The 27138-nt window shown below is 50.6% G+C and overlaps 2 protein-coding genes across 17 annotated transcripts in view; both read right to left on the bottom strand.

The window, feature by feature from the left end:
- Nucleotides 1–22879, bottom strand: part of NEURL1B (neuralized E3 ubiquitin protein ligase 1B) — a 47256-nt gene extending 24377 nt beyond the window's left edge. For all 3 annotated transcript variants that reach the window (XM_002804637.4, XM_077937448.1, XM_077937447.1), the window contains exon 1: nt 22699–22879. In XM_002804637.4, coding sequence (XP_002804683.1) covers nt 22699–22729 — 31 coding nt within the window. In that variant the 5' untranslated portion in view covers nt 22730–22879. The remainder of the gene's footprint in view (nt 1–22698) is intronic.
- Nucleotides 1–27138, bottom strand: part of RPL26L1 (ribosomal protein L26 like 1) — a 493737-nt gene that overhangs the window by 314668 nt on the left and 151931 nt on the right. For 2 of the 14 annotated variants that reach the window (XM_078004003.1, XM_078003986.1), the window contains exon 1: nt 5407–5410. The exons of 11 other annotated variants lie outside the window; for them this stretch is intronic. The gene's annotated coding sequence lies outside the window, so the exon portion shown is untranslated. Of the gene's footprint in view, nt 1–5406; nt 5411–21290; nt 21295–27138 lie in introns of those variants that run through there. One more of the 14 variants, XM_078003972.1, reaches the window with a different exon arrangement.

Raw genomic sequence — 27138 nt, 5'->3', positions numbered from 1 at the left:
GGCTAATTTTTTGTGTTTTTAGTAGAGACGGGGTTTCGCCGTGTTAGCCAGGATGGTCTCGATCTCCTGACCTAGTGATCCGCCTGTCTCGGCCTCCCAAAGTGCTGGGATTACAGGCTTGAGCCACCGCGCCCGGCCAGTTTCCTGACTTTCTTACCATCAGAATGCATAGCCAATTTTGTATCCTGCTTTTTCTTTTCTAACTCAACATTACATCAAAAGCATTTCCCCGCATCGCTCCCAAGCCTTCTCTGCTTGTTTCAAGGCTGTGGAATATTCCATCGAGGGCCAAATGTCCCCCACCGTTTGCCTCCTGGCAGTCACTACAACTGTTCCCCCAAATGGTCAAGTCTGTGGGTGCAGATTCTTAGCTTCTGGCGCCAGGACTAGACTCAAACAGACACCCTGTCGCTGGTAAAATAATAATAATAATAATAAATAAAACCTCATCTGCCAGGAAGAGGCCCCCAAACCACACCAGCGACGAAATCCCACTGGCCACACTCGCATGAAAGACCGAGGCCCTGCTGGCCTTGGGTGGGTGCTGGCCCCCAGCCAATGAGCTGCATCCCCTACTTGTGGCCAAGAATTGAGTCCAGGGACTCTAAGAAGAAGTCGGGGAGGTGCGATTTCTGTGAGGTGGGAACTCAGTGGAGACCTTTGCAGTTGCCCTTCTGGTTCATAGAAGGGAGAAGGGACAGCCCTGGCCCAAATCCCATGGCTTTTTTGTTTTTGTTTTTTTGAGATGGAGTCTTGCTCTGTCACCCAGGCTGGAGTGCAGTGGCGTGAACTCGGCTCACTGCAACATCCGCCTCCTGGGTTCAAGCGATTCTCCTGCCTCAGCCTCCCGTGTAGCTGGGACTATAGGCGCCCGCCATCACACCTGGCTAATTTTTGTATTTTTAGTAGAGACAGGGTTTCACCATATTGGCCAGGTTGGTTTTGAACTCCTGACCTTGTGATCCACCCGCCTTAGCCTCCTGAAGTGCTGGGATTATAGGCGTGAGCCACCACACCTGGTCAATCCCATGGCTTTTTAAATTTTTTCTTGAGTTAGGGTCTTGCTCTGTCTCCCAGGCTGAGTACAGTGGCATGATCACAGCTCACTGCAGCCTCAAACTCCGGGGCTCAAGTGATTCTCCCACCTCAGCCTCCCAAGTAGCTAGGACTACAGGTGTGTGCCACCACACCTGGCTCTTTTTTTTTTTTTTTTTTTTTGTAGAGTCAGGGTTGCTGGGGCTGGTCTTGAACTCCTGGGCTCAAGCAATCCACCCACCTCAGCTTCCCAAAGTGCTGGGATTACAGGCATGAGCCACCATGCCCAGCCCAACCTCCATGGTTAATCACAGGCTGCTCCAGCCCCGCCAAGTCTAGAGGGCAGCGTCTTTCCAGGAGTTAGTCAAGGAAACAGTGCCCGGACACGAAATGCATGGCAGAGATTTGGAGGGTGGGTGATGAGTGTCTGCCTGTGGTTAGGGAGGGGGAACTCTGCTCTGGCTGTGAGGGTCACCACTGCCCAGCCTTGCAAGTCTTTCTGGAAGGCAGGTCAACATAAGAACTGCTACCTGAGTGGCTGTGAAGTTTTCTTCATGGGCTCTGGATGAAAGCCTGTGCTTTGCTACTGATTTGTCTGAAAGCCTTGAGCAAGTCACTGTACCTCCCAGAGCTGCAGTTTTGTCATCTGTAAATGGCACGTGACCTTAGACCCCTGTCTCAGGCTGCTGGCAGGGGCAATGAGAGCCTAGAAAAATCCCAGCAGAAGTCCTGGCACATAGTAGATGCTGAATAAACAACATTCCCTTCCCTTCCCCATGGGAAATAACACGTCCAACCGCTGGATAAGCCCTGCCCTCTCACCTCCATCTCTTTCTTGCTTTTTATTTCTACATCACAGTTTGAGAGGTGGTGAAAAAGAGCACAGGCTTGGAGTCAGACTTGGGTTTAAATTCTGGTTTTGCTTATTTATTAGCTGTGTGATCTTGAGGTCCATACTTAACTTCTCTTTCCCCCCCAGCCCCCAACAACCTAGAAAAGTAGGAAAAGTCATCTCTACACTGCAAGGTTGTTGTGAGGATGGCACAGAGCAAACCCATCAGACACACAGTGTGTGGCTTGTAGTAGGTGCTCATTAAACGCTTGATCTCCTCCTCTAACCACCTTATTTAGTTCCTTTGACTAGGAAAGGTTTGTTCCTGGGTCAGAGATGCCTACCTGTGGCAGCTGGGAAAATACGTTCGGAAACATTTCTCCCGTGGAGGGCTCATAACCTTGGCCGGCAGAGGCCTCTTGAAAACCCTGCGGTCGCTTCCACTTGGTGTCCAAGGACAGAGGCCTATTTTTAAGCCATCCCAGCAGGTGTCCTAAATGCGCCTTGTGCCACCCCCTGAATGATCCTCACTCATCTCCCCAGCCTAGCCCTTCCTTTGATCTAAAAAGAGCCCAAGGAAATGGCAGTCACCGTCAGGAGGATGGCAGGAAGCAACAGCTCCCGATACTCTGGCCCCGAGACGCCGGCTTCCAGCCTGCCGGCGTTCCGCAGATGGCATGCTGGCTGAGGTTTTCGGCAGATTCCTCTCCACCAGGAAAGGGAATTGCCAAATGGAAGAATGGTCTATTCTGCCTCTTCCTTTGAACGTGAGGATTACACTGGAGTTTCACTGAGCCTCTGCTATGTACTAGGTACATGTCTTGGTTGATTGGATTTAATCTTTAGTAACACTCTCCAGAGTGAGCTTTACCACCTTGATTTCCCAGATGAGGAAACTGAGGGTCTGAGAGGAGCAGGCTCATGCGCTTTCTTCCACCCCACCCCTACTTCAAGGCAACTGCCATAACCTTTGTGTTGGCGGGGTGTGGGGAATGGTTCATGGATCTTGTTAGAAGCAATAAAATGTATAGAGGCTTTCCCCCCAGAAACACACCCAGACACCATGCACAATCTGATATTCAACTTCAGGGGCTTCCTGGACCTGGACCTTCACAACATGTGTCCTTGGACTATAGATCTTGAGTGAGAAATCTCTGGTTCAAATGACATTTGCCCAAGTCCAAAATGTAAACCAGCGTTTTTGGCAGTAGGAAGCAACATGGCGCTCATGTGTGTTGGGGTGAGGGGGGCAGGCTGTGCTCTAGAGAGAAGAAAAGGCAAGGCTGGTAGTTAGCAAGGCTTCCTGCCATATCCAGAGGGGCCAAGATATCAGTCACCTTTGCCAACAAAGTTCCATTTTCCATTGATGGGTTTAAAAGTGGGCTAGAAAAAAACATAACCAGGCTGGGTACGGAGGCTCATGCCTGTAATCTTAGCACTTTGGAAGGCCGAGGTGAACAGATCACCTGAGGTCAGGAGTTCGAGACCAGCCTGGCCAACATGGTGAAACCCTGCCTCTGCTAAAGATACAAACATTAGCCAGGTGTAGTGGCAGGCACCTATAATCCCAGCTACTCGGGGGGCTGAGGCAGGAGAATCACTTGAACCCAGGAGGCGGAGGTTGCAGTGAGCTGAGATCATGCCACTGCACTCTAGCCTGGGTGACAGAGGGAGACTCCATCTCAAAAAAAAAATAAATAAATAAATAGAAAAGAAAAAAACATAACTAACCCTTCCTCACCTCTGCCAAATGGGGCAGTGACAGGCACTCAGGAGACAGACACTAGCTTACTGGGACTTTGTTCCCTTTTTCAGAGGCCTGGTTGGCCAGCATCCCCAAGGGAAAAGGGCCAGCCCGCGCTGGAAACTGCCACTCTGCTCTCTTTGCTTTGCAAACAAAACCCCGTCAACAGCTGCAAGGACATCCCAGAGAGAGGCCAGAGGTCGTGATGCTGCTTGTGGGGAGAAAAGCCCACTCCATCCAGGCCTAAGTGGCAGACCTCTCAGCTTGAGTGGGCTCTGATGCGAGAGTTCCCAGGGGGTGAGGTCATCCCGACGCCCCCTCAAAGCATGCTTAGCAGGGGCTGGGATTCCCAAGCTGACTCCGACCCTCTACCGGGCCCCTTGATTGAGGCCTCTTCTTGATAAAGGGACCCAGGAAACTCCAACTTCAGAGGCGCTAGCTCCCAGGGCTAGGGCCCCACTACAGTGAGAGGTGGGGGGAATGTGCCCTCATTCCTTCTCGAGTACATCACTTCCTCCTTCATCTGACATTTACAGAGCATCTGCTCTGGGCCAGGGCCCGCGCTGGCTGCTGGGTACATGCACTGACAAGTCACATACTGTCCCTGCCCCCTCGAGCTGAGACCAGCCGCAAGGATGGACATAAGCAGACCCCATGGCTGCACAGGATGGTGGCCAGGGAGGGCTGGGGCAGTGGCGACAGCTTCTCAGGGGAACTGAGAAGCTGCAGAATGAGGAAGCAGGGCTGGGAGGATGATAAAGGATGGGGAAGTGTGTTTCAGGCAGAGGGAACAGCACCCGCAAAGGCCTGGAGATGAGAATCAGCTGAGAGCACTGGGGAACTGCAAGAAGTACGGGCCAGAAGGGAGAGGGGAGAGGAGTGGGAGTCAGGGGCAGTATCACAAAGGGTCTTAAAGGCCATGCAGGGAGGTTGAAGTCCTCCAGAAGGTTCTGGGGGCTGCTGAAGGGTTTGGATCAGGGAAGCAACCCCTGTGGATCCACCTCTCTGAAAAATGAGATTGAAACCCTGGGCCTTCCTTTCTTCCCTGCCAGTCAAAGTGACCCAGCATGGCAGGCGTGAGAAAACAGTCCAGGTTTTGAACGTCTCTTCCAACGGTTGACGCGGTCCTGCCCCTCAGCGCCTGCTTCTCCTCCTGGCAGCCCCTGGCAGCTGCCCAGTGATAAGCTGGCTGAGGTTGCCAGGCCTGCCGTTTCTCCTTCTCTTTGCCTTGAGGACAGCCACTCCCCCAGCCTGGGTGGTGCCCAGAAGCCTGACTGCTCCCAGCTTCAGCCCCCGGAGAGCACCTGCAAGGCCTGAAAGGCAGCATTTTTGGAGCAATAGACCCATGGGCCCAAGTTCCCCTGGAGCAATGTTGTTCTTGCTCCTGGACTGAGGAAATGTTCTTTACAACCCAACAGCTGGGCAAAATGCTTGCTGGCCCCAAGGTCTCTCACATCCTGACCTGCAAGAAGAAAGCTAGACTACGTACAAGTAGCTTAATCCACCTTCTGGCACAGAGGGTGAGCAATGCCCTGGCTTCGTCTCAGTCAGGAAGCTGTGGCTGGGGGTGGGGCAGGGATGGTGGTGGATGTCATCAATCAGCTTGTTTTGAGCTGCTCAAAGACCACAGTTTGGCGGAACTTGGGACGAACAATAAGCAAAGTATCTAAAAAAGGAAGAAAGTGACTGATTACAGCAGGGGGATGGAGCCCCAAGGCTGAGTGTCCCTGAGGCCGGAAAAAGAATTGGGGGTAGGGCCTGATGGGAGAGGCAGACCTCCCAGGGGACAATGGCCCCCCACCCATAGGACCTTGCAGGAACCTCCTGACAGTGCTGAAGGAGGTGATGGCTACCAGACCCCCTCCCAGGGAGGAGGGCGGCTCAGAGAGGTTGGGTGAGCTGCCCATGACCAGGAATTGTGGCATGGGTGTTTGAACTCATACCAGCCTGGCTCCCAAGGCTATGACAAAGATGCTGTGGCTCCTGCCGGCAAAGTGCAGAGGTCATCCCGGCAGGGGAGGAGGACAGCATAGTGCTTGACACAAGGTAGGTCAGCTAATGGCATCTTCCCAGCCATGCTCGGCTCTGAGGCCCCCCAGGGAGTGACTCTGATGCGTGTCTCGTCCTTCTCTGAAGATGCAGCCTTCTCTTCTCTCTCCTGCTCACCCACCACGCAGGGCTTCCCCCAGATGCCTGAAGGGCTCTTGAGAGCAGGTGAGCGTGGACTGGGGATGCCTGCAGGCAGCCCGCATGGCCTTCTGTCCCTTCCCCAAGAGGTAAAGGGCTACGTGCTTGGAAGGCATGCTCTGCAGCCTGTAGGGTCCAGCCCTACGGGGCTTAGTGGGTGCTCTCCCCGTGTGCGGAGACGAGAGACTGTAATAAATAAAGACACAAGACAAAGATATAAAGAGAAAACAGCTGGGCCTGGGAGACCGGTAGTGGCCCCGAACGGCTGGGCGCGCTGATATTTATTGATTGCATACGAGACCAGGGGGCAGGGTAAGGAGGGTGAATCTTCTAAGTGATTGACAAGGTGAAGCAAGTCATGTGATCACTGGACAGGTGACCCTTCCTTCTTAGGTAGCTGAAGCAGAGAGAGAAGGCAGCAGACCTCAGTGTTTTCTTCTATGCACTTATAAGAAAGATCAAAGACTTCAAGACTTTCACTATTCCTTCTACCACTCTCTACTACGGACTTCAAAGAGGAACCAGGACTATGGGAGGAACATGAAAGTGGAAGAGGAGCGTGACCATTGAAGCACAGCACCACAGGGAGGGGTTTAGGCCGCCGGATGACTGCGGGCAGGCCTGGATAATATCCAGCCTTCCACAAGAAGCTGGTGGAGCAGAGTGTTCCCGGACTCCTCCAAGGAAAGGAGACTCCCTTTCGCAGTCTCCTAGGTAACGGGTGCCTTCCCAGACACTGGCATTACTGCTTGACCGAGGAGCCCTCAAGCGGCCCTAATGTGGGTGTGACAGAAGGCTCACCTCTTGCCTTCTAGGTCACTTCTCACAATGTCCCTTCAATATCTGACCCTATGCCCACCGGTTATTCCTAGGTTATATTAGTAATGCAACAAAGAGTAATATTAAAAGCTAATGATTAATAATGTTTATAATGATTGATAATTGTCCATGATCATCTCTATATCTAATTTGTATTATGGCTATTCTTATTCTAACTAGTTTCTTTATTGTACTGAAACAGTTCGTGCCTTCAGTCTCTTGCCTCGGCACCTGGGTAATCCTCCGCCCACAGGAGCCCTGATTAGAATCTCCATCCCATGTGTCCTAAGTTCTGGTGATCTGACAGTCCTTGGTTCACTGGGCCTCTCTATAGCCCTATGAGCCCATTTCACAACAGGGACTTTAGGCCCAGAGAAGGTAAGGGGCTGGCACAAGTTCATGAGGCAGATAAGCAGCAGGGTGAGGATTCGACTCAGGTCTGGATCCAAAGCCCATGCATGCTGTCGGTCATCTTGCAGAATTGCTTCCCCAGCCAACCAGTCATCTGTCGTGGGGATGTGAGGTGCTGACTCAAATAGTCTATAGCAGGATTATTTGGTCCTACCGCTCAGATCAATTCTGGGAGCACAGATCCCTTGCCTCCAAGGAAAAAAGGTAATGGCCACTTACAGAGTTCCCAGCTTGTGCTGGGTTTGGACTTCTCCTAGAATCTCCTATTTATTCCTCATCGCAGCCCCATTAGGGAGGGAGGGACTGTCATTATCCCCATCCTAAAGATGAGGACATGGCGGTTGTTAGATATGAGTTTTAAATTTCTTTTCAAAGAATTAATATGTCAGTATGTTCAATTCTTTGCCTTCTACTTTTAAACTTCCTCGTAAAGCAACCTTTTTAGATTATCTACTCCACCCTAACTCATTCCGATCACCTGCTCCCCCTAACTCATTCTGATCACCTGCTCCACCCTAACTCATTCAGATTACCTGCTACCTGCTCTGCCCTGACTCCTGCCAAAACACTCACCCCTTCATTCTCTTTAAATTAGCCAATCGGAATTAGTTTAACCTGCAGGGTCTAATCCTAGCCAATAGGGGAAAGACACAGCAGCAGAGGCCACGTGCGTCAGGGATAAGAACCCCTTCCCCTTGTCCAAGCGTGCGCTCATCATTGCTCCATCTGTAAGGGCATATCCTTCTATGAAGTAACTTGCCTTGCTGAGAATTAAAAAGAAAATTTTATATTTGAGTGCTACTCCTTTTGTGGCACCGAAACTTTATATACAACAATTTGGGGGCTCACCCGTGATTACATTCCCCTCCAGGGGTGGTCTTTGGTTCTCGTGAGGAGGTGCACCCCGTCCTATTGTGGCAGCCTCAAGGGTGAGAAATCAAGACCCACCCAGTGTGAGGAATAACCCGAGCTCTCAGTAGGTGGGAAAAAAAAAAAAAGCCAAAATATTGGCCAGCAACCTAGCTTAAAGGATCCTCACATACTGCGGTGATGACTCTGTGCATAGACCAAGGAAGGAGAAGCGGTGGAAGCTGGTAAAGTACTTCCTTGGTGGTCACATTCTAGAGGGCGAAATGTGTGTGTGCGTGAGTGATCACCAACCACGTTGCTTGTGGTGTCATTTGTGTGGATGGTGACAAGTCCTACTGCTGGACGGAGAGAGTGGGTCCTCTTCGTGGTTCCATAGCTACCTCATATGGCTTGGGGCGGATCCTGCCACAGGATTTATACCAGCACACCAACACAAAGAGGAGCTTAATTCTCCCTTGGGGAGCAGCCAGAGAGGACAGCACGAGTGGGAAGTGTGCAAAGGACCTTCAGAGGGGGAAAGAGGGGAAACAGGTCAACCTTCCAGGACAAGCAAGGCAAGACAGCCCCTGGTTTGAGGGGCTGAGCCTTCTGGGACAGGCAAGGTGAGACATCCCTGGTTTGAGGGGTTGAGCCTTCTGCTAATTTCAAGGGTTGAACCTCACACAAACCCCCACTTTCTTCTTGGGGGAAGAAAGAGTAGCTCCACTCCCGCCGGTCCCTCCCCTAGGTGAAGAGGGAGAGGGGAGAACAGCAGCCTAAGCGGCTGGCAGAGGCAAGGAAAGACCAGCAGAGAGAGAGAGGAGAGGGAAAGAGAGAGAGGAAGAGACAGACAAAAAGGGAGTCAGAGAGACACAGTCAAAGAGAAAGGGAGAGATATACAAGTAGTCAAGAAAAAAAATAATGTACCCTAGTCCTTTAAAAGCCAAGGTACATTTAGAACCTATAATTGATAATTAAAGGTCTTCTCCGTGACCCTATAACAATCCATGGTACCACTTTGTTGTCGGTGTAAACAAGAGCATAGCCCAAAAGCACTGAGGCCACTGACAACCCGTAGCCTTCTATCAAAAATCCTTAACCCAGTACCCTGCGGATGGCCCAAATACATTCAATCTGTAGTGGCACAGCTTTGCTAACAGAAAAAAGTAGAAAAATAACTTTTAGAGGAAACCTCATTGTGAGCACACCTCACCAGTTCAGAACTATACTAAGTCAAAAAAAAAATAGTTTACTAACTCAAAAATCTTAAAGTATGGGGCTATTCTGTTAGATGATTTAACATTAACCACTGATAATTCCCTTAACCCAGCAGGTTTCCTAACAGGGGATCTAAATCTTAATTACCATACAAAGGTCTGACCAGACCTAGGAGGAGCTCCCTTCAGGACTGGACATAGATGGCTCCTCCCAGGTGATGAGGGAAAAAGACACAATAGGTATTCAGTAATTGATAAGGAAACTGTTGTAAAAGCAGAGTTAGGAAAATTGCCTGATAATTGGTCTGCTCAAAGTGTGAGCTGTTTCCACTCAGCCAAGTCTTAAAGTACTTACAGAACCAGGAAGGAACCCTCTATACCAATTCTAAGTTAATTTGGACTAAACGAGGTATTATTAACAGCAAAGGATAGTTGAAATCCCAAACTTATACAGTTTTCAACAAAAGTAAAGTTTGCCAAAAGTTGACAGTGCAACATGTATTATCCTAACTTCTAATCTTATGGCTTTAGGTAGTCTAGTCCACAGACATGAAGGAAGTTCGCTTTGGGAAAGAATGGTTATCATCTCTAGGGAAAAAAAAAAAAAAGTCGGGGAGAATTTTTTTTTTTTTTTTTTTTTTGAGACGGAGTCTCGCTGTGTCACCCAGGCTGGAGTGCAGTGGCCGGATCTCAGCTCACTGCAAGCTCTGCCTCCTGGGTTTTTACGCCATTCTCCTGCCTCAGCCTCCCGAGTAGCCGGGACTACAGGCGCCCGCCACCTCGCCTGGCTAGTTTTTTGTATTTTTTAGTAGAGACGGGGTTTCACCGTGTTAGCCAGGATGGTCTCGAACTCCTGACCTCGTGATCCGCCCGTCTCGGCCTCCCAAAGTGCTGGGATTACAGGCTTGAGCCACCGCGCCCGGCCGGGGAGAATTTATATAAAAAGAATGTTATATGGTAAATTCTTATCCTAAAATAACTGGTTGTTTAAAGAAAGAGATGTTTGCAATAAGTCAGAAAGTTGAGGCATGTTGAAGAATTGTCTATGAAAGTCGTGAAAGAAAAAGTGTATTATAAAAAGGAATTTATGCAAGAAATGTTGTATAATTTAAAAGTAATTAAGCCTCCTGAATGTAAAACTATTGAAAAAAGTTTATGTGCAAGGTGTATAAGGAAAGTAAAATAGACTTTTAGTAAAAGGATTATAAAGAGGCCTAAGAATGGATTTTTACCTACATTAAAAGGTTAAAAATTTTTTTTATTTTGAAGGTTTAAGCAAGTTTTAAAATGTTAATTATAAAGGAAATTCTGTGTGTAAACATACTGGCTAAAGTTAAAAGGGTATCCAGTTTTTCTGTGAACTGGACATTAAAATAACACAATGGGTTTTTCTTAAAGCACGAACCTGCTCTTTAACAAGAATTGTAAAAGGTTAAGAGTCTATAAAAATCTTGCCTCATGGTCAGACATTAAAAATTAAATATGTCTACAAGGTTTTATTAAAACTAAGTTTAACATTGATATACTAATATAAAGATGAAATTTAGCTTATCTGGTATAAAAATCATAGGAAGCATTGTCAAATATAAAATGGTGTTTGGATTTCTTCAGTATAAAAACTAATAAAAATAGGTGCTGAAGGAAATTTCTCAGAAGGCACCAGGCACTATAAAGTCCACTGCTGTCTCCAAATTTAAAACAAAAGGTCAATTTCTTAGAAATGATATACTTGGTTTATCTTCCACTCTCCTTTCCCTCAAAACTAAGTCTTTTAGCACTTGTACCACCCCTAGAATTTCCGGTAAACCAGCACCAACCTGAAGATCACGTTCTCCTCAAAGGGTGGAAAGAAGGAAAACTCAAGCCAGCCTGGGAAGGACCCTACCTTGTGCTGCTTGCCACCAAGACTGCTGTTCGTACAGTGAAAAAGGGATGGACTCATCACACCCGAGTCAAGAAAGCACCACCCCCTCCAGAGTCGTGGACCATAGTCCCAGGAGAAAACCCTACCAAACTAAAGCTAAACTCTTTCATCTATCACTTTCTTCTTCCTCACTCTATTGCTGACCATCTAGTTATTAACATAACCGAGTCAATTTTGCCTCAAACTATTGCATTTAATGCTTGCCTTGTTATACCCTGTGGGGACTTGCCAAGTCAAAGACAGCTCTGTACTTCAGAAAAGTGCCGCTGTCCCTCCTGACTTTCTTCAGACTAGGCATTAGTAAATTGGGACCATTTAATCTGGGGAGATTTCGATAAAGACCCCAGTGTCAACCAGGAGGCTTGCCACCTGATGTAGAGCTTTTATGCCACAGTTGGTCCAATGTTCTGTGGACCACTAAAGAACAAGGATGGACTGCCCCAACCGGTTTTTGTAATTTCCTAAAAACCATACATTCATTTTACTAGAGGACCATAGAAGTTAAAGACTTAAACTTTGGCAATTAAGACAGAATACCAAGATGCAAATGCCTGGTTGGAATGGATTAAATATTCTATCCACACGTTAAACAAAAGCAATTGTTATGCTTGTGTACATGGCAGGCCAGAGGCCCAAATTGTCCCCTTTCCACTAAGGTGGTCCTCTAGTCGACCAGGCATGGACTGCATGGTAGCTCTTTTCCAGGATTCTACAGCCTGGAGTAATAAGTCGTGCCAAGCTCTTTCTGCTATATCCCAAAGTTCGGAACCCTGCAGGTCAGCCCCCGAGGGTCATCCAGCTTCCGTCTCCCAATAAGTTCACTTCGTGTCTCTCATGACAGAGAGGAAACTTAGCCTTCCTTGGAGACCTGAAGGGATGCAGTGAGCTTAAGAACTTTCAAGAGCTTACCAATAAGTCAGCCTTTCTTGTTCATCCCTGAGCAGATGTATGGTGGTATTGTGGTGGACCTTTACTGGACACTCTGCCGAATAACTGGAGTGTCACTTGTGCTTTAGTCCAATTGGCTACCCCTTTCACCCTGGTATTTCATCAACCAGTGGGAGGAAAAACAAGACATCATAAAGCAAGAGAAGCCCTTATGGGTCTTTTGACACTCACATCTATTTAAAAGCAACTGGAGTCCCACGGGAAATACCAGATCAATTTAAAGCCCGAAATAAAATAGCTGCAGGATTTGAGTCAATATTTTGGTAGGTGACAGTTAATAAAAATGTAGATTGGATAAACTACATATATTACAACCAACAGCGATGTATTAACTACACTAAAGATGCTGTTAAAGGAATAGCTGAACAATTAGGGACTACTAGCCAGGTGGCTTAGGAAAATAGGATAGCCTTAGACATGATATTAGCAGAAAGAGGAAGAGTCTGCGTCATGATTAGAACTCAATGTTGCACCTTCATCCCAAATAACACCGCCCCGATGGAAGTATAACAAAGGCATTGCAAGGTCTGACTGCTCTATCCAATGAGTTAGCCAGCAACTCGGGTAAATGACCTCTTTATAGGATGGCTAAAAAAGTAATTCGGTAAATGGAAAGGAATAATACCCTCAATGCTTATTTCCCTCACAGCCATAATAGGTGTACTTATTTTTGTCAGGTGCTATGTCATACCATGCATCCGTAAGTTGATACAGAGGCTCATAAAAACGGCACTTACGAAAACCTCACTTAACTATCCTCCACCTTATCCAGAGAAGCTGCTGCTTTTGGAAAATCAAGCAAAACAACTAAGCCAAGACATGTTTAAAAAAAATAGTTTGCAAAGAAAGCTGTAAGGAAATACAAGGGGAGGGGTTGTCAGATATGAGTTCTAAATTTCTTTTCAAATAATTAATATGTCAGTATGTTCAATTATTTGCCTTCTACTTTTAAACTTCCTCGTAAAGCAAACTTTTTCGATTACCTACTCCACCCTGACTCATTCCGATCACCTGCTACCTGCTCTGCCCTGACTCCCGCCAAAGCACTCACCCTGTCATTCTCTTTAAATTAGCCAATCAGAATTAGTTTGGCCTGTGCAGTCGAACCCTAGCCAATAGGGGAACGACAGAGCAGCAGGGGCCACGTGCATCAGGGATAAAAACCCCTTCCCCTCCCTTGTCCAAGTGTGCACTCACCATTGCTCCATCTGTAAGGGCACACCCTTCTATAGAAGTAACTTGCCTTGCTGAGAATTAAAAAGAAAATTTTATATTTGAGTGCTATTCCTTTTGCAGCACTGAAACTCTATATGTAACAGCTCAGGGAGGAATAGACCTACCCACAATCATACAGCTTAGAGACAGTGGAACTGAGATTCAAACTTGGGACTGCCTCCAAACCAACGCCCTTTCTACCACCTTTCTTGAGATTCCAGCGAAAGACCCCATTTGTAATCACCTGGTGACCTTGTGCCAGGTTCTGGTCCTCAGTATCCCCATATGCCACATGGGAGCTGGAATGGGGATTTGGAGTACCCTCTGGTCCTGGGAACAGAGCCTCTGAGTGACCTATCTGCAGGGCTGAAGTTCTTGCAGAGACATGGAAATTCCACTCTGCCATCTCCCGCTCTTGAATGGCCCAAACTTTAAGGGAAGTGAAGCTTTTCTGAGATGTGGAGATCTGCTTGTTTGGACTGGAAAGTTACCAGGCAGACCTGGCCATGGAGATACGAGTACAGTGCTGACCCATCTCATAAATCCATCATCCTTGTAGCAGAAGGAAAGAAAACACATGCCTGAGGGATGCAATTGTGATATAAACAATGTGTAATGTTGAGGTTGTAAACAAAGTACACTGTTTAATAGCTGTGGGCATTCTGCCAAGTGCCAATACTGCCCAAGACACCTCCACCCCACCAATTTCCCCAAATGGCTTATTCATTAAAGAACTTTCCCCTCTGCCTAGAAGTGAGGCAAGAGGCCAGCTCTGGGTGGCCCTGAGTCCTGGTAATAAGAAAATGAAAGAAGAAGGGATGAGTGGGCTGGGTCTGTGGTCCTGGGATGGCTGTCCCAAACTCTGCTCAGAAACACCTGCCGCTGTCTGAAAGTTCTGAGGCTGGGTGGACACAGGGAGGTATGAGAACTGAGCTGAGGCAGGTGGCGTCACTGTCCTGTGCCTTATATGTCCTGATCTATAAAGTGGTTCTAAACCCTCCTAGAACTGAAAGGGGGACTGTCTAAGTGAGATGTGAAGGGTGCCAGGCAGGAGTGGTGGCTCACACCTGTAATCCCAGCACTTCAGGAGGCCGAGGCGGGTGGATCACCTGAGGTCAGGAGTTCAAGGCCAGCCTGACCAACATGGTGAAACCCCATCTCTATTAAAAATACAAAATTTAGCCGGGTGTGGTGGCGGATGCCTGCAGTCTCAGCTACTCGGGAGGCTGAGGCAGAAGAATTGCTTGAATCCGGTAGGCAAAGGTTGCAGCGAGCCAAGGTTGCGCCACTGCACTCCAGCCTGGGCAACAGAGCAAGACTGTCTAAAAAAAAAAAAAAAGGCCGGGCGCGGTGGCTCAAGCCTGTAATCCCAGCACTTTGGGAGGCCGAGGCGGGTGGATCACGAGGTCAGGAGATCGAGACTATCCTGGCTAACATGGTGAAACCCCGTCTCTACTAAAAATACAAAAAACTAGCCGGGCGTGGTGGCGGGCGCCTGTAGTCTCAGCTACTTGGGAGGCTGAGGCGGGAGAATGGCGTGAACCCGGGAGGCGGAGCTTGCAGTGAGCCGAGATCACGCCACTGCACTCCAGCCTGGGAGACACAGTGAGACTCCGTCTCAAAAAAAAAAAAAAAAAAAGTGAAGGGCTCTGCAGGAGTTCAGCAGATGGGCGCTGGAAGGCATTGCCCGGAAGACCCCAGGGTCAAAAGGCATCTTCGTGGACAATTCATCTGAAATGCATTGGATACTCCAGGGCTTTTGCAAGAACCATGTCAAGTCCCAGCTGGGCTAATTACCTGTGTACTCCAGTGACAGGCATGCTCTCCCGGCTTTCCAGTTCCAGACAGTTCCCACAGTTAGACAGTTCCTCCTCTGGCTGAACCGGAATCTGCTCTCCTGTGATGTCTACACACTGGTCATGTCTGCACTGGGTCCACCGTGCCCTTCCCCTTCAGGTCTGCAGCTCTCAGGTCACCACGGCCCTCCCAGACTACGCTGCTGGAGAGTCTTTTCTTCCCCGGGGATGGCATGGCCTTTGCTGCCCAGAAAGCCCTCAGGGCATCACTCTCCCCTGACCTGCCGTGGCAGGGAATTGGAGATCCACACACCAGACCTTGGGGGCTACCTGCTGGGAATCTCCACGGTGAACCCACAGGCTGCCTGGAGAGGGCCCCCACCCATGCCTAGAGGTATGACGTGAGACAAAACTAAAAGAACTAGGTGAGCAATTAAAAATGAACCTGCCAAGATTTCTAAATGCTTACAGATTTCTGCCAAATACGATGAGGGCTTCCAGTGCAAATGGGAAATGGCCCCTATGGGAACCCTCCACCCTGACCCAACACTCCCGTCCACACTGACGTTCCTTCCCTGTAGCTGGAATCATGTGGGACTGCTTGAGCTGTGCTCCCTGGGAAAGTTACCTTCCCTCTCTGTGCCTATGTTCTCCCAAGAGTTGGGGCAATAATAATAGGAGCCATCTTACAGGGCTTGTCCTGATAGGCATGGATGTGCCTGCTGAGAACATGTCTGGCACAGACGGGCTACGTGATACAAGTTAGTGGTTATTCTTTTGTGTCTGTCTCCCTTAAGAACACCCAATCCTAAGCTCAGTGTGGAGCAGCGGCTCCTCTCCCAGTGAATACATAATCCTAGCAGGTGCTACGTGTGAGCACTTAGTATCTGCTGGACACTTGGCATGCCTGAGAGGTAACATCATTCTCCCCTTTCCGTAGAAGAGGAAACCGAGGCTTAGAGAGGTTAAGTCACTTGTCTGGCTAAAAAGGGGCAAGGCCCAGACTCAGACCCGAGAAGGAAGGACCCCAGCCCGTGCAGTTACTCTGCTGCTGCTGGGGGCACAGCATGGGGACAGGATGCTTCTCACCTGCAGGACAGATGCGGGCCTGGATGACAAAGGGCTCTCACCCTCACCTGGGCCCTTGCTCACTGACTGCTGGGGGCTGCCTGGAGGTCCAGGGTGGGGGAAGGGCCTGCGAGCACCCTGGGCCCAGGGAAGGTATTGGGAGCACTGTGATGTTTGCCACTGGGGGCTGGGGGTGGCAGCATGGGCCAGTTTTTACCAGGCAGATGAGTCAGGAGCCTGAGTCCTAGTTGCGCAGGAAGAAGGAGCACAGAACGCAGCTCACCCCTTCTCCTCTCGGGCAAGATTTCCAGAGTCTGCAGGCCTGGGCTGAGGTGGGTGGGGGCAGGCGGCTTTTCTAGGTGCAGCTTCATTTTGGCTGCTGGGGACAGAAGTAATTCATCTTCAGAGGGCAAAGGGGGTGCACCTGCAAGAAGGGTGGGGCTCAGGTGCTCAGGATGAGGACAAGGGGCAGCAGCAAGTCAGCAAGAGGAGCCCCAAGGGACCCCAGGGTGCAGTGCCCCGTGGGATGGGGGGAAGGGGTGTGGAGCCCAGCATGCCTGCGATCCAATTCGCTCTGCCACTTCCTGGCCACCTGGGCTGGGCAGGTCTCACTACCCCTCTGAGCCTCAGTTTCCCCTTCTGTGACATGAGAAGACTGCCTCGCAAGGCTCTCATGATGGTTTCAATGGGATGGGATAAAGGGCCCAGTGCGGGGCAGGTGTGCACGAGCTTGGACCACCCCACAACGCTGCCCAGGTGAGCGTGTGCTACCTGCCAGGCTGCGACCTGGCGCCCTCCCTCTTCCCTCTCTGCTTTAAGCTCTAACCACACACCTGGCTTCTGGGCTTCTATTTTAAGCCCTCAGAGAGCACCATAAGTACAGAAAGCCCTTTGGTCCAAAAGAGAGGCAGAGCTGACTCTTCTCCATGGGGGAGATTAAACAGCCTGTGCTGAGCGGCCCTTGAGGTCCAGCCCAGGGAAAATGCTACGCCCCTGCTGGCAAACACAGCACATTATCCCGGTTGGGAGTGTGCTAGCTGAGAAATCCAAGCCTCCTGACTGCAGCCCGGCCTATAAGAAGCCTCCACCTATCCCCCGCCTGCCCCTGCCTCCAGCCTTTCCCACTGCTGTGACCTCACATCCCATCCCCATTTACACTAGAGTCCTCAGAACTCCACAGCTCCCCCCACCTGTGCTGCTCCCCCTCCCTCAGGCCTTTGCACATGGTGCCCTGAACAGCCTTTCTCACTCCCTTCTCCTAGCTGATGTCTCTTCTTTCCGGTGTGAGCTAGACAGAGTGCGCCTCCTCCCGGAAGCCTCCCCTGCATCATCTTCTGGGCTGTCAACTCCCTGGGCTCCCCCGACACCATGTACTTTAACTGCTGTGCCCTTGTTGGTCTCTCCTGCTAGAACTTGAGTCCCTAAACCCAGGCTGTGTTCCCCTGCCCAGCGTGGAGCCTGGCCTAGAGGTTTGGTGAACACAGGAGAACTGTAAATGCAACCCACCAGGTAGATCCTTCTTAGCAGAAATCAGGTGTTCAGGAAACAGCCCAAGGAACCCTTGGGAACTGCTGTCAGTGGACAGGAAAGGGGTGCCTCCCCATCTTCAGCCCCTTGGTTTGAGGCTTGCGGTCACCTGGGGCAGGGTTTTCAAGGCAAGGAGTGAAGGGCACCTGTCAGCCACCCGCTGGAGTCCAGGGACTCCAGGAGCAGGCCCGAGGCCTCTCTTCCCAGAACCACGATGGCTACCATCCCGGGCATGTGCTGAACACTCGCTTTCTCTATTCCACATAATTCCCACCCCTACCAACCATGAAGGAGCTACCCCTAGTCTCCCTGTGAGGAAACTGAGGCACAGAGAGGTCATGCCATTGGGAATTGGCTGAGCTGAAATTTGAACCCAGGCAGCTTGACTGTAAGATGTGAGTCTAACACCATAACACCAGCCTTGCACTGCTGTAGGCCAGGGGCCTTCCAGCTCCCAACAGCTCCCGCTGTGACCCAGGGAAAGAAATGCATTTTACATGGCAACACACAAAACACACATACATCTCACACACACCCGCATGCGCAACTGAAAAGTTTATGAAGCAAAAATACTCTTACTACATAAATGCAGAAGATTTTTTAAATTCTATGTCATTAAAGATTTTTTTACAGCTGGTCACAACCCACGGTGGAGAGACCACATGGTCTGGTGGCCAGGCCTTGCTTGGAGCACTGGGTGCTGACTGTCCCTCTCTGAGTCACAGGGTAGCAGGACCTTGTGCTCTCTAGTGATGTAACCAACTGGGTGTCCTGTTCTGTTAGAGCATGTTGGCCCCTTCTACTAGGGCCAGCTCATGAGGGTAACAAGTGATTCTGATTCTACAGAATCACTGATAGAGGTGGTTCTTAATGACCTGGTAGAAGGGAGCAAGATGGGACAAGACAAGCAAGGTAAAGACCAACTGAACGTGAAGTGGTGACTGGGGAAGGAGGAGGAGAGGTAGAAAGAGGAAAGGCAATATCACTCCGTGGGCCATCCATGCAGTATTGCCGTGGCTGGAAGGAGGGTGACAAGGGTCGCTGTCCTCCCAAGAGCTGAGAAAGTCCAGATCCAGGGAAAACAGTGGCTGCCAGGCCCTAGGAGCAACACCACCCATGGCTCAGATAGGAAGGCAGGGAGCAGCAGATGTGTCCCGGGTAGGCTCAGCATCCGCATGGCCCCTTATCTGGGCCAAAAAGAGAAAGGGGCTCTGCAAGTGAGAATGTCAGAGGGTCTGGGGTAGGCGAGTGCTTCTTTGTCTGGATGCAGCACTTGCAGACTGTCCACATAAGTTAGGGGAGGCTGCTTCTCCCCTTACTCTGTGTCCTTGACCTCTCTGAGCCTCCACTTGCTGCCCTGTAAAATGGGGATAAATATAGTTCCTCTAAAGGGTTGTAATGAGGATTTCAAATAGATACTGTGGGTAAAGCCCTTGACCAAGGGCGTGGTATAGAGCGGGATCAACACACTTTCCTCACTCCAAAGTTCTGGAATGCCCGATTATTGAGCTAATACGAAAAAGCTGTTGGTTTGGCCAAGGGTGGGCCAACTTAATGATTAAAGCCAACCTGTAGTTTGAATTTAGTGTATTCTCCAACCAGAGCTGCGGGCAAGCCCCAGAGGCCAGAGGGAAGGGATTGGAATGTACTGTTAGGAGAAGAAGGGGATGAGTCCCTCCCTCCACCTCCCCTCACTCTCATCCTGGAATGCTGCCCTCCCCTATCCCTACCTGCTTATGCTTTTTTTCTCCCTTCAAAAACCCAGATGAAGGCTAACGGATTCGAGAGAGAAGGACTACACGGCATTAGGAGTCAGACAGGTTCCAGTCTTCTAAGCCCAGCTTTGCCGCTGTTTAACTGTATGCAAAGTGTCTTAATCTCTTTAAAATGGAGGAGAATGGCACCTTACTTTGCAGGGTTGAGTTGCAACTGGAAAGAGAATGTAGAGCACACAGTAGGAGCTTAGTAGATATGAGGTCCTGTGCTGCACAGTTCTGTTTAAAGGGCATTTCTCGGATTATGCTGATGCACTTTGCAAGAGCTGCTAAGAGGCTTCCGCAATCGATCATAAAGAATCTTCCCTTTCTTTGGCATTTCCTTATTGTGTTGTGTAGTATGCCACGTGCATGGTGGGGAACCCAATAAATGTTATCTAAATCACGGGCTGGGAGGCCACAGCATGTCAGAATAAGAATGCAGGACTTTGGAGCCAAGTTAACCTAGATTTCAATCCCTGTTCTGCGAACTAGATGAACTGTGTGAGCTGGGACAAGCCACTTTACCTCTCTGAGCCTTGGCTTCTCAACTGTAATATGGAGATGATAATGCCTACACTCCAGGGATGTCAGAAGAATTAAATTCATCCATTCATCCCATCCAACGCATACTTACTGAACATTTACTCTGCACTAGCCACTGCTCCAGGTGCTAAACATATAGCAGTGAATAAAATGGACAAAATCTCCCTGGGGAGACAGATAAGAAACTGCTAACTACACATACAGCGTGTCGCATAGTGACACATGCTAAGGAGAAACTTAAAGCTGGGTCAAAGGAGTGAGTGGGGTTGGGGCAATAGCAGGCCCTTCATTCAAGCAGAGACCCCAAGGAAGCCTGGTGGGAGCCATGGGGAGGAGGGGAGAACAATGTGCCGGGGAGAGGGATCAGGAAGTGCAGAAGCCTTGAGGAGAAGCATGCTTGGCGTGTAAATGAAGCCACATATGCAGGAAGCCTGGCATGGAATCCAGGTGCTCAGCAAATGCCAGCTCTCTATTTCAAGTCCCGCAGAAAGAACCCCACGCATGTGTCCTTTTCCTGAGAACGAAAGCACAAGGATTCTACAGGGCAAGACTGTGCCAAGTGTTCCTTCAGCCTAAGATTCAGGCAACATTTGAGCTCCAGCACCAGTTTTTGAGCCCTTGCCAGGCACCAGTCTCTGGGATAGGCAACCAGGGATACAAGATGATCAAGACAAGGGCTCTGTCCTCAGGGAACCCCAAAGAGTCACAGAGACAGGCAATGACAATGCAGTCATTGCAACGATGAGCAGGAAGGGACTTCAGGTATCCAGGTAGCAGAGCAAAGGATGAGACTGTGGGTGGTCAGGGAAGGCTTCCTGGAGGAGGTAACGACAACTGGATTTTGAAAGGCAGACTAGACAAGAAAGGACACTCCATGCGTGAGGACCATCACATGCCAAGCACAGAGGTATAAAAAACAGCACAGGGTGTGAAAGAAACTCATTACTGGTAGGTCGGAAAACAATTAACGGCTCTTCATATTCTTGGCACCAGCCACCCGATGTGACTCAGGAATTCCAGTTCTGACCCCTTCCTCAAACTCAGTGCAAGCTTCAAGCCCCAGAGGAGAGTCTGACTTCCCCATACTTAGACACTGCAGTGGGTAACCAACCTTAACTGCAGGCTCCCAGCCTAGGGTGGCCCAGCCCACAGAAAGAGGGTTGAGAGGGATGGAGAATACATAAATCTCCAGCTATATTTAGCCTGCCTGGCGTGTGTCTGTCCCTTTACGCACCCCAAGGCTGACCCACAGGTGGCAGAATGGCTTTTTACTAGAATAGTATAAACATTTTTAAATTAAGAAACCAAGCAAACGGGCCTGTGCTGAGGTGCCTCATCCCAGGGTCTTTATGGCGAGAATATCTGCTGCCCTATTTGCCAACATCCCCAGCTATCTCCTGACCCGCGGGTGGGTTCTCCCCCAACCTGGCAATAGCCCTGTCCACAGGAGGTAGAGGCCACCCTCCAGTAAGCAGACCTGCGTTCTAATTCCACCTCTGCCACTGACTCTGCTTATGACTTCAGCTCTCTGGGAACTTGAACGTTTGAGTGCAGTAGCTCAGAGGCTTGTAAAGTAGGAGTTGGCTCCTCTTCCTTAAGCTGACCCTGGGAATCCTGGGCTCAGCACTGTCCATTCCAACCCGCTCCAGGGGAAGTTATTCTTTAACTGCATGTAATGCCTAGAAGGGAGAGCTATACGGGAGTGTTATAGCAGAGATGGGGTGATATGTCCCTCTTCCAGAACCTCACACTCAATTAACCTCACAGCTGACTTGCTTCCCCACCGAGCCGAGCCTTTGTGCTTTAAACACACACACACTCCTCTCACCTTTTGCTCAAAGGATGCTACAAAGGCTCAGCCTTAAGACAAAATACTTCTAAAGACTTGGGCGTGTGAGGGGAGGGAGGGCAGACACAGGTCCCACTCCAGATTCTCCCACTACTAGCTGTGTAACCTGGGGTGAGTCATTTCACCTCTTCTGACACTCAATCTCTTTATTTGTAAAACTGGGATACACATCTTTATCGCGAAGCTTCTTTGCATACCGAGCTGGGGTATGCAAAGTGCTGGGCACTGAGCCTCCACGGGCGCGCGCGGGCGCGGGACCGCTGCTCTGTTCCCACAGTTACCATGTATTTTCCAGTAAGGCCTCCTTCTACCCCGTTACCCTGCTCCGGATAACCCTCACTCCTGTCCCCGAAATTCTGGGGGAATTTCCCCCAGACTAGGGGGCGAAGCGATCTGCAGCAGTGACTCCGAGGGGGCGAAGGAGTCCCCAGTGGAGCGGACACCAGAGGGGGGCGCAACCGGGGTGCGCGTGGGAACGTGGCCAAAGCAAGGCAGCATGTGCCGCGGGGGCGCTGGGAGGCTGGAAACTGGGGTGCCCCTGCGAGCACCCCTCACTCTCGGCAGCTGCAGTCTCGGCACCACGGGTGGCTTCTGGCCGTCGGAAGCCCTGGCGAGCCCGGCTCCAGTCACCCCCACCCAGGTCGCCTTGAGTTTGCTCATCAGCGCCCTCGGGCTGGAACAAAGGCGAGGGGGCGCGCGGCATCGCCCCAGCGGCCTTTTTTGCGCATCTGGCCAAAGCCGGGAGAATGAGGACTGGGGTCCCCAAGGTAACCAGGACGCGGCACCCGCCCTCCCGGAGCGCAAAGCCCAGCCGCGGGGCGCGCGCCGAGCTGGGGTCCGGGAGGTACCGGAGACTCCAGCCCGCTGCGCGCCGAGGGCTCCAAGGGGCGTGGGGTGGCTCTCCAGGAGTCACCCAGCGGGTCCCCCAGAGGAGAGAAGCCCGGCGCCCGCCTCCCGGGCAGGGCTCCCCGGCGTACCTGGCAGGGTCCGGTGCACCGTGTTGCCCATCGCTGCGTCGGGCGCGGCGTTGGCGGCGGCGGCGGCGCGCTCTGGGCGCGCGGAGGCTAATTACGCGGCGGGCCAGAGACCAGGACCGGGGTCGACGCTCCGGGGCATCGCCGCTGCACGGGCGAGCCGGCGGGCGGCAGCTGGGGCGGGAGCCGGGAAGGAGGCGGCGGCGGCGCCTGCGGGAGGAGGAGGCGGAGCCACCGGCCCGGGCGCGCCGGCTCCGCCCCCGCCTCCCACCGCCTGCAACAGTGCAGGGGCGGGGCCGCGGCCGCCGCATCTTTTGAAAGTTTGCACCAGGCGGCGGGAGAAGCACAGCCAAGCCTCCCGCCCTCGCCGCTCCCGCGCCCGGGCCGGGAAGGCGCGCAGGGCAGCTGGGTGCCCTCGGGTGCCAGGATCGGCAGTCTGCTGGCCTGTCACCCGTTTGTTCTAACACTTTGAGAAGGCCCACTGTGTGCCAGGCCCTCTTCCAGGCGCGGGACCCCAGCCGGCCAAGTCCTAGCCCCGGCAGACCTCTTTGGAGAGTGCTTTGGCCGCGGGGGAACTTGCACAGAGGCAGAAGGGCGCCTGGGACCGCGTAAAGGGCTGGGAGACAGTACACCCAGGGTTCCCGGGTTTGGGTGGAGTCTTTTCCATCCCTTAGGCCACGTGCCGAGGAATAGAAGAAACCTAGTGTCCAAAGATTGGGAGGAGGGAACCCATATTCATTAATTTATTCGCTCATTCGTTAAAATATTTATTGAGCACATTCTATGCGCCAGGCACTGTGCTGGGCCGGGTAGATACAGACAAGGTCCCCACTGCCCTGGAGATGGCATGCTGAAGATAGAAATAACAAGCAATTACGATCACATTATATAATAATCAAAGCCAGGAAGAAAATAAAACAGATCCCAGTAGAGTGATGAGATGACATTATTTGGGGGCTTAGGGAGAATCTGGGGTGGGGGCACATAAGCTCCATCTGATGGACTAGAAGGCATTGGCCATGGGAAGAGATAGGTAGAGTGTTCCTGGCAGAGGCAGTAACAGGCATTCTTCATTCAGGCACCTGGACCACACTCAGTGGGAAGTGCAGCTGTGCCCTTCTCCAGCTCCATTTCACAGGTTGGAACACTGAGGCCCAGGAAGGGCAATGACTTCCCCAAGAAGACCCGATTCCAAATGAGTTGTTTTTTTCAATTCTATTTTCCATGCTTTTGTATCCCTTGAGACCTTATGAAATATGTATTATTACTTACATTTCACAGATAGGGAAATTGAGGCTCTGAGAGTGGAAGAGAGGTGCCCAAGACCTTCCAATGATACAGGGCAAAACTGGCCTGAAAGCTATGCGAATAAAAGCGGGATATTCAGGAGACAGCCTTCTGGATCTCCGATGCCTTCTGTTTACCGTACATGACCCATCCCAGAGGGTTCTCGGGTCTTTAAAGTCAGCTCCAAGCTTCCACTTCCGGGAAACCTGATTCCCTACCCCACCCTGACGTCATATATCTGAACATAAGATTGCCTTGTATTTGAGTTACAAATTTCTCATATTACAGGTGCTCGCTCAGTGACTTAATTTTTAACCCCAAAGTTCTGTTTGAGAAAGGTCCGTTAGCATGATCCTCCTTTTTTTTTTTTTTTTTTTTTTTGAGACAGTCTCGCTCTGTCACTCAGGCTGGAGTGCAATGGCACAATCTTGGCTCACTGCAACCTCTGCCTCCTGAGTTCAAGCGATTCTCCTGCCTCAGCATCTCGAGTAGCTGGGATTACAGGCACCCACTACCACGCCCCGCTAATTTTTGTATTTTTAGTAGAGATGAGGTTTCACCATGTTGGCCAAGCTGGTCTCAAACTTCTGACCTTAAGCAGTTCCTCTGCCTCAGCCTCCCAAAGTGCTGGAATTACAGGCCTGAGCCACCTCACCCAGCTGATCCTCCTTTAATCTATGTGAGATTGGGTTGCATATGGAGGTTGCAATTTTATAAAGGGAATCGAGGGAATTTTCCTCAGATAAGGCAATCCAAACAAACATGACTTCGTGACGGCAAAGGTTAGAGGTTGTTGTGAATAGGCCTTTTAAAGGCCACTTTCAGATACCTTAGTAAGTGGCCGGGTTGTACAGATCACATATGCTCACCTGCAGCAAATGAATCCCCACTGTCAAAATGTGATGCGGATTGGACCTGTGATGTGGAGACACAGTGCCCAGCGGTTGCATGACACATGGATTCGAAAGCGCTGTGTGTTAGCATCTGGATCTCTGAGAGTAGGAGGTGCTTTAGTAAAAAGCTGCCTGCCCCCCACCCCACACGATGGTGACACTAGTGTCAAAGCCATACAGAAATGAATTGGAATCAAATTGTTTCCTGAAATTTGAAACTGACAAAAGCGATCTTTCCATATTAGTATTTTATATGGGAATAATTGTAAATATGTTTATATAACTAAAGTAATAAATGAAATATTATAAGTAGATGTCTATTTCATCTTCACCCCATTAAGTTTATATTATTCAGCAATAAAGTGCATCTTCTCACAGGGAGAAGGGGGAGTGCCTGTAACCTTTATTTGGATTGCCTTATATTTGGGCACATACAGTAGTTGCTTACTCCTCTGAGGTCCCTCTGCACTTTGTGCTGTCCCTCAATTACACCCTCAAGACAGGTGTTGTAGCTGTTATTTTCTATCCCCTCCACTGCCAGACAGGAGGCTCCTGGGGGCAGGAAGCAAGCTGTAATCGTCTATGAAACCCCAGTGCTCAGAACAGGGCTGGCAGACACAGGTGCTCAATACACATTTGTATAAATTGACTGCAGAGATGCATTGCCCTGAGCTGAGAGAAAAACAGGAAAGAAGAAGAGAGGGAAGAAAGAAGGAATGGAGAAAGGGAGAAGGGGAATATGAGAGGGAGAGAAGAAGGGAGAGGAGAGAAAGGGCTGTGAGGGAATGAGTTTTAGCTGTTAGTAGCCCTACACCCTGGTTTGATGAATAGTGATATGTGTAGGGAAAGTAAGCAAATGAGCAAAATGGGGATGCATTAACAGAAATATAGTCTTTAGGACAAAGGAGGGGCTTGTTGCTCCAGTGCATGTTGGTTAAACCATTCCAGAAGTCGCTTTGGCTCTGGGCACCACACTAGAGAAGGAAGACAAAGCTGGTCCACAAAGGTGGAAGGGTGGCTTTGGGAGAGAGGGAGATCCCTGTTCCAGGAGGTGTGCAAATAGAAACCATATATTCCCTGCCAGCCAGTTGAGGAGGGGCTTCTTGAGTCACGTGTCTTCTAAAGTATACCTTCCAGTACAATCATCTATTGAGCCCCTACAACCCACATGAAGCCATGGGGGAGATTTATGGTTTGAGGTTTACAAGTCTGATTGGCCCTGCCTCTACTGACACTGAGAGGATGCAGAGGTGCTCCCCTGTCTTTGCAGCTTGTGTACCAAGCTGATCTCCTGGGATGCGGCCCTCCCATTTTTGTCGCCTCTTCCAATCTCACCTCTTCCCACTAGCTCCCAAGCAGGGCTGGCCGGGACACGGTGGAACTGCTGTCTGTATGTGTTAGGGGCCTGGGATCCAGGCACTATGTCTAATAGCAACAAGGGAAGGGAAGGGACTGTTGGACCCTGAGTGCCTGCTGCACGGGAGCCTTTATAACCACAGGAATGGAATCTGAATCTCTTCCTTCTCCAAATATTATAGTCATACCACATCCAAGGAGATAGGCTCTAGCATCCCCATTTTTCCAAACGAGGACACCAAGCCTCAGAGAGGTAAAGTCACGTGCCTAAGGCTCTGCAGCTGCTAAGAGGAGTTGGGATGTGAACCTATGTGTGCCCATATCCAGCCTCATCTTCTTAGCAGTGTCCTTTAAAGTTAGAGAGGACAGCTCTGCCCAGGCGCCAAGGCAGCAGGCCCCCGGGGCTGGAGAGGAATGGGTGGGGTCTCAGAACCAGAACCCGCAGACACTAACGGCTTCCATAGAGCCTGTGGGACAGAGCATGGGGTGGGGACATCCTCGGGCCCGGGCAGCAGCCTCCAGTCACAGCCGCTCCTGGATTTGACTTTCACACACATACACATCTCCACCAATCACATCCAGAGTTGCACAGACTGTGCCTCCCTCCTTGAGCACCAGTACCCATACATGGGTTGCAGGGGCCTCTGGGTGGGGCTGTCTCTCTTGATTATGCAGCGTCAGCAGAGCCTCCCAGGGCGTTAGGTAGTGGGAGCGCCCTGGCCAGGCTCCCTGGCATTGTTCCCTGGGGGCATGCCCTGGCAGGCTCTGCCCCATGCAATAACAGGCCATCAGGTGCATGTTGTAAAAAGGGTGCACACTGAGCTGCCGGGCCAGGCTGGGGGTATGCCCACTGTGGACACCTGCGTGAAATGACCCCTGCCTTCAGGCTGTTTGCCCAGCCTCCTCC

This window comes from Macaca mulatta, chromosome 6 (genome assembly GCF_049350105.2).
Source record: "Macaca mulatta isolate MMU2019108-1 chromosome 6, T2T-MMU8v2.0, whole genome shotgun sequence".
NCBI lineage: Eukaryota > Metazoa > Chordata > Mammalia > Primates > Cercopithecidae > Macaca > Macaca mulatta.
Note: the sequence above shows the minus strand (reverse complement) of the source record. Positions and strands in the feature narration are given on the sequence as shown.